Genomic DNA, 6967 nt, shown 5'->3' with positions numbered 1-6967 from the left:
AATGGTCGTGTGTAAACATGATATTTTAGATTATCATTATTTGATAATATACGCAAATCTTTTTAAATCTTTATTAATGAAATAAAGGTTATGGTTTGTTTTAAAATGAATGCAGTCTTTGAAAAACGTCTCATATAGAGGTCAATACCTCGCAACGAAATCAATTAATATGGAACGTTTTTAATCAATAAGAACGGGACATTTCAGTAGGGTGGTTGGACCTTAATCCCTAGCTTTTAGTGATTTATGATGGTCTTGACCTTAAATGGTTGGTTTTGATGTAAATGGGGCATTTAATGCATTTAAATCATTAAATGCACATGAGTAAATTGTTGGTGAGTAGTCCAACTAGTTTGTGTGTTGATCAAGTACTCATTGTATTAGGTACTTTGCTTTGAAGCTCACGGAAGTATAAAACCGTCACTGAATCGTTAAGGTGAGTGGAATAATTATGCGTGTGCATATATAATGTATTTATTTGTGTAGTATGAATGTGGTATTGTCGCGGTGTTTAAGACACCACATTCTACGTAACGAGTGGTATTGTTGCGGTGTTTAAGACACCACTCATTGGTTTGATTGACGTGTGGTATTGTCGCGGTGTTTAAGACACCACATTGTCATGGGAGTGGAATTGTCGCGGTGTTCAAGACACCACTCATTGTTTTGATTGACATGTGGAATCGTCGCGGTGTTCAAGACGTCACATTGTCATGGGGGTGAGTTAGTCGCGGTGTTCAAGACATCACCCGGGGGATTAGTGATTACGCGGTGTTTAAGTAACACTAATGGATGTTATGAACTCCGACGGTCTTTTCCGAGTACCGTTCCCTAGTATGATTGGTTAACCATGGTTGTGTGAATTTTTGTACTAGCATATTTAATTGTGAACTATATGCTTTTGGAATCGCTAGCTTATTATGATTGCGGATATTGGTATATGCATAATGTTTGCATAGTTGTCGAATTGCTAGCTTGTATGCGGTATTGTGTAAGTGTTTGCAAGTAAGTAGGTTATATATGTGTATATATAATTATTGCATTCACTAAGCTTTGCTTACCCTCTCGTTGTTTATCTTTTTATAGGCTCCGGCGGAGACAAGGGTAAGGGCATTCGTATGGATTAGAGATCCCGCTTGTTTGTTAGGGGACGCTTTTGGATGTTATAGCTTTTGAAGTTTGACCGAGATTTGGGTAGTTTAACCCCCAAACACGATGCTCATAGTGTCGTTTGGAATTTAAACTAGTGTGGTCGAAACTCATATTTTTGTACGAAACTCGTATTACGGCATATGTGGGCCCGGTTTCGTAAAACTTATTTTATTATTGAATCGTGTGAGTTTTAACTATTATAACATGTTGTGAAAAGCGTTTCGTCTAAATATGTCTGGAAGTGGGATATCTTTATTTGAAAGTTGACAAAACCAGACAGAACTGAAATGGGCTTGTGCGCGCCGCGCACCGATACTATATTAAAAAAAAAAAAAAATTAGTTCGGGTGTTTGTTTGGATATTGGGTTGGGTCGTTACATTATGTCTAAGTGATTATACATTTATACCAATGGTATTTTATAATTCTTTTTCTAAACAATAAAAATAAGAGTTTTTTGAACCTCACCCCACATAGTCTTTGACATCTTAGCTAAGTGGTGTAAAAATATCACATCAAGGTTATAATATTCCTTTGACATCTTGCTTTGGATCGCCTTTCATGTACTTTAAATTTTCGGCTACACGGAATCGACATAAACACTACTATCATTTACCCTATATGTGGTGTCAGTGTTGATACTAAAGACCATACTTTCATTACGTGTTAAGTAGCTTCTTCGCTTTGACAAATAATTTTCATTTCTTTGAATATAGCTTGGCTAAACTCGGTGCCAGTGATGACCTCCTCGCGTTAGTCAAATCTTTTCATGGTGCAAAACACTCACATTAAGCTCCACGAATATATTGTTGCAACTTTGTAGTGGTTATTGCAATCAGGAAACGATAGCATTTTTGATTCCCTTAATGTTAGAAAATCTTATTTTATTAAGAGTAAAACGAATATGAGCATGTTGTACATGTGTAGAACCAACATATCATTGGTTCCTATGATTAATTACATATTGACCATGTTGGTTTGTGTCTTGCTTTAGTACTACTTGAGCATATGTTGGTGATTTGCGTCACCAATATGATTTAAGTGTAATGGGATTAATTTGTTAACCAAAATAATCTTGATAAATATCGAACAAGTTCGGGAAAGTATGGAGTGCACACTTGTTTGAACTTATCTTGATAATGACAGAGGTTCGGGGGCAGCGCCCACGATAGCGGGGTCCAAGGGGTGGCAACCCCTGGCGGGGTCCAAAGGGCAGAGCCCAAAATAAAAAGCCCGGATTTGAGACCAAAATAGCTTGGAAATTTATTATTTGGGTTAACATCTCTTTATTAAAAATGTGTTAAAATTTGATTTTGACCCGGTTCGACCCAAAATAAAAAGCCCGGATTTGAGCCTTTTAGCAGTTATGAAACTGCCATTCGGCAGTTATAGATAAAACTGCCATTCGACAGTTATAAACTCCCGTTTTTTGGTTATTTATTTTTGGTACGTTTTATCAAATTCATATATACAAAACACATATTCTCTGTTCAATTATTCTGAGTTTTATCCGATTAGAGATTTCGATTGTACTATCGAAATACTTTGATCTGAAAGTGATTACACGACTCTTAGAAATCCGAATTCGAAACTCTTATTTACAACAGCATATGCACTTCAAGTTGACCCTTCTTGTTACCATTAAAATACAAATGACCTTTCTACCTATACCAAATTCGACCATCGTATAATCCTTTTTTTTTTCAGCACGACAAACTCACGCACCTATATAATTTGACACAAATAATATCTTAAACAGGACTTGAACCCCTAATCTCAATGCCAGAGGGGCTCCTCAATACTGCTGGGCCAAAAGCCTTTTGGTCGACCATCGTATAATCCTTTTGCTTGATATATCTACCAACTAAGATCTCTTACAAAATGCATCTTATTCACTTGCCGGTTACCATCAACAGACATATAGATGTGAGTAAAATGAGTCACTCGAAACTGATACAAACATATGTAGATTACAATCTGATGGCCAACGATACAAAAACAACAACAAAACTCAATTTCACATGTGTAGTGTATGGGGAGTCAGAGAGGTGAGATGTAGACAACCTTTCATCTATCCTATTTCTCTAGCCGGATTGAAACAATCCAATAATAGAGAAAGTTTTATCTCACTGTGTTCGACAGTTAAAGTTACATAAGTAGGAAATTTTTTTAAATAAATAAAAAAAATTATATAAAAATAAAATAAAATAAATGAGACACTATGAAAATAGTAGAATAAAATTTTCGTGGGCTTTAAATCCTCCCGGAATTCAATTTAGGCTCTAAGCGTCAGTCAAATCGCCAGTAAATCGACGCTTGCTATTGACTCAAATTATATAGTTAACGATGATAATGATTATTCTTGAAATTTCACAGTCGAAACGAACCCAAACCCCAAATTATATATTTATAAATCTAAACATTGAAGAAATGAAAAAATTACAAACCCCCACGAACAATTTGATATATCCTAAACACAAAACAAACGATAATCGACAATGGCAATGAACTATGTAAACCCTCCATAATTTACATCTTATACTGCACATATTACTTTTCATCCTAAAACGCAAGTTATTTCTTTTCTTTCAATGTAGTTTCACCTTTCATCACTTGAATCGAACGACAATGCATGATATATCATCTTTACTTTCTCGATTCAGTGCTTCAACAGCGAGCTTCTTAGCTGCCTTTTGTGGGTCCCGGATCTTTATCGCTATGTCCACCGCCTCTTGGTTATTCATAACCTGGATTAACACCAACAAAAGTCAATAGTCTTGAAGGGATACGATTGCTGACTATATCAACGTCAAAGTTTTGATTATATTACCTTCCATAAACCGTCACTTGCCAGAATCAGAATCTCAGTATTTGCATCGATATCTGCGTTCGTTACATCTGGATCGGAGCGTAAATGATTCTTAAGATTCTTGTCTCCAAACGCACGTGAAACAGCTAGTTGTCCGTTCACTCTTGCAACGTCTCCTGTACATCATTTAACAAAAGATGTTAAATTCACTCGAGCTTGACTCGAAAAGTCAAAGTCTCCTATGCTAAGGTCAGTAAGAGATTTTGACAAGGTGGGCAAATCTCATTTACACCACTAGAGGTGGCTAACAGGGCGGGTCATACGCGTTTGAGTCATGATGTGTACTTTTGATGCTGGTCAAAGCCGCCGGGTCAGCTTACCCATAAACACTTATTGTCTAATGTTCTATGAATATTGCTATATTAATTAATTAACTTGCTAAATTTAATACAAAAACTGTAGTATTACAGTAACAATCTAACTTTCTAAATAAAAACTCATTGAAGACTCGATGCAACTTAAAAACACTTTGAGTGAGTTTCAACCCGTTTCCATTTGATTTAATTTTTAAGTTTTACCCATTTTACCCATCTGATGAAAAATATATAACCGAGAACAACCAAATTATCTACGATTGGGATGTAATTTCCAAATCTACCATAGAATACAAACTAACTTAGTCTTCCTTAAGGATCTAAAAGTATCACCTGGCATGTTCGAGACGAAACCTCCTCGATTTTCAATACTGCCCCTCTCCATATTGGGCTCATGATCAATACTCATCTGAATTGCCTTTCCTCTTTTAGAAAGAACTGCGCGAGAATCTCCAACATTTGCCACCCATAGCTTGCGTCCGTTGATGAGAATTGCAGTAACGGCAGTGGACCCACCCCTTCCGAGGTCAGGATTGTGTGAAAGAATCGCCTGATCGGTTCTTTCATACGCTTTGGAAATTGAACGGTTTGGATCTGTCCAAAATTCACCCTGCCATAATACGAAACATCATATGGTCAAAGAACTTTCCATAAATACTCTACACATTTTTTAGTCGGTCCTTAAGAAGTTTGAAACTTTGATATAATCAAAGTGAGTACGTATGCACATGACGGGTGAATATATGACGTATTGACGTGCTCGCTGTAAACAAAAGTGAATACGCGTGTGCCGTAACAACTTGACGCACGCAAAAAACAAAAAAGGAATTTGAGCGAGAGACGTGCATAAGTACATACGGCATATACGTCAACTATCATATCTATTTTTCATTTAATATTAAAGAACACCTTCCTTGTGAGATCAGGAACGATGCTCACGTACTAAGTTTAATTCCAAATCTTCAGGTTGACTTTATTAGTCAAAATTAATAACTTGTTTGACTATTGTAATGCTAACCTCCTTTATGATATTGGAGAACAAATGCTTTTGAAGATATGCAGGCACACTATGCCCTAGATGCCCATCGTAAATGGCGAATAGTCCAAGCTCACGTCCTTGATGCGGAACAAATTTGGCGACATGGTAGTCTTCCATTGGATGATTAGCCTTCCCTTTAACTAACGTGAACCCGTATTTAACCGACCCTTGCTGGCCTCGTCCCTTGCCCGACCCATTTGACGCCTGCCCTCCTGCAAGCTAAAGTCAAGAAGACAACAAATGTTAAATTGTCTAATAATCATTATAATAAGCTTACATATTATGCCCATTTACGTCGAATTTCCATTTTTGTCACGGAAAGATAATAACATTACAACTTATACTTCAAATTGCATGTCAAGAAAAGGTGTAATCTGTCCATGATGGTAAACCGACATTTATCACGGTGTACTAACATAGAAAATTCTTAATGTGCTTATATAGCGAGTCAACGTTGACAAGTTATTACTCAAAATGGCGGAAAATGTATAGATCTGTATCCCTTAAACACCATGTTCAATCCATTATATAATCTCACAAGTCAAGCAGTTGACTTTCCAAAGCAATTTGATCGAAACAATAAAGATGAGCAAGCACTCATGACTCATGAAATACGTGTTTGACACGGGAGAAAAGATTAATTCTTATTTATCAAATGCACGCCGACACCAGCTTAGATCACACTGTTTGCTTTGGAAATAAGTCAAATTTGACCATGACCGTAAAACAACAATACTCGTGATCTCATACAATCAGAAACCCTAAATGAGCTGCAATAGCGGCTCAACCGTCACAAAAGACAATCACAGAATTGGCAACGGAAATTTTACCAGAATTATCCAAAATTGAATATTTCAAAGGCTTGCAGGATATTACAATCCAACAATATTATATTTCCAACAGATTGACTTTGAATTTTATCAAGTTAGTCGAAATTTGAAGCCTTCAATGCTAATTCATATGAAAAGTAGAAAGTTTAATTACAAAAACTGAAAATTCTAGTATAATTAGATAAAACCCTAATTGAAGTTTTGAACTTTCTTCAAAAGATTTAGAACTAAACCATGATTATATTCAACAAATTTTATAATTAAAGAACGCTAGCAAAAGTGAAATTGAAAGCAAATACTAACAAAGAGGGATAAATATTTTTTACCTTTGAAACAGAATTGCCACATAAATTACCCATTTTGTGATTCAGCTTTTAAACCAACCTGAAAAATGGCCACACAAAAAATTATTATAATTAACTATTACTAATAAAGAAGAAAACTTTATGATCATCAACCAAACCCAACATCCAAAATCAACAAATCCACTAACCCCAACAACATAGTCACAAATTTTAGAACATTTCTTGAAAAACTAACAAATGGGTACCTTGAATTCAAACTCACTGGTCACTTATCTTCTCAACCATTACAAAATAGAATAATCTTGTTGTAAGTAATCTAGGTTTTGTAAAGGACTTCACAACTGCTAAATAAAGAAGGGTTCTTTGGATCCTTGATAAAAATAGCTGCAAAGGGCTTTAGGCTGCCTATACTATGCCCCTTATTTTGACTTTTTTTTCCTCCTTTTTAATTTATGACCAA

At 35.8% G+C, this 6967-nt stretch overlaps 1 protein-coding gene across 1 annotated transcript; it reads right to left on the bottom strand.

Moving 5' to 3' along the window:
• Nucleotides 1-3533: 3533 nt before the first annotated feature.
• On the bottom strand, nucleotides 3534-6575 carry LOC139845262 (probable protein phosphatase 2C 9). The gene is made up of 5 exons (XM_071835512.1): nucleotides 6529-6575; nucleotides 5352-5591; nucleotides 4667-4943; nucleotides 3981-4135; nucleotides 3534-3897 (listed from the first exon to the last, which is right to left on the bottom strand). The coding sequence occupies exons 1-5, from the start codon at nucleotides 6559-6561 to the stop codon at nucleotides 3760-3762; spliced, it is 843 nt and encodes a 280-aa protein (XP_071691613.1). The 5' UTR covers nucleotides 6562-6575; the 3' UTR covers nucleotides 3534-3759.
• Between the last annotated feature and the right edge of the window lie 392 nt (nucleotides 6576-6967).

This window comes from Rutidosis leptorrhynchoides, chromosome 4 (genome assembly GCF_046630445.1).
Source record: "Rutidosis leptorrhynchoides isolate AG116_Rl617_1_P2 chromosome 4, CSIRO_AGI_Rlap_v1, whole genome shotgun sequence".
Lineage (NCBI taxonomy): Eukaryota > Viridiplantae > Streptophyta > Magnoliopsida > Asterales > Asteraceae > Rutidosis > Rutidosis leptorrhynchoides.
This window is presented reverse-complemented; position numbering and strand designations above follow the sequence as displayed.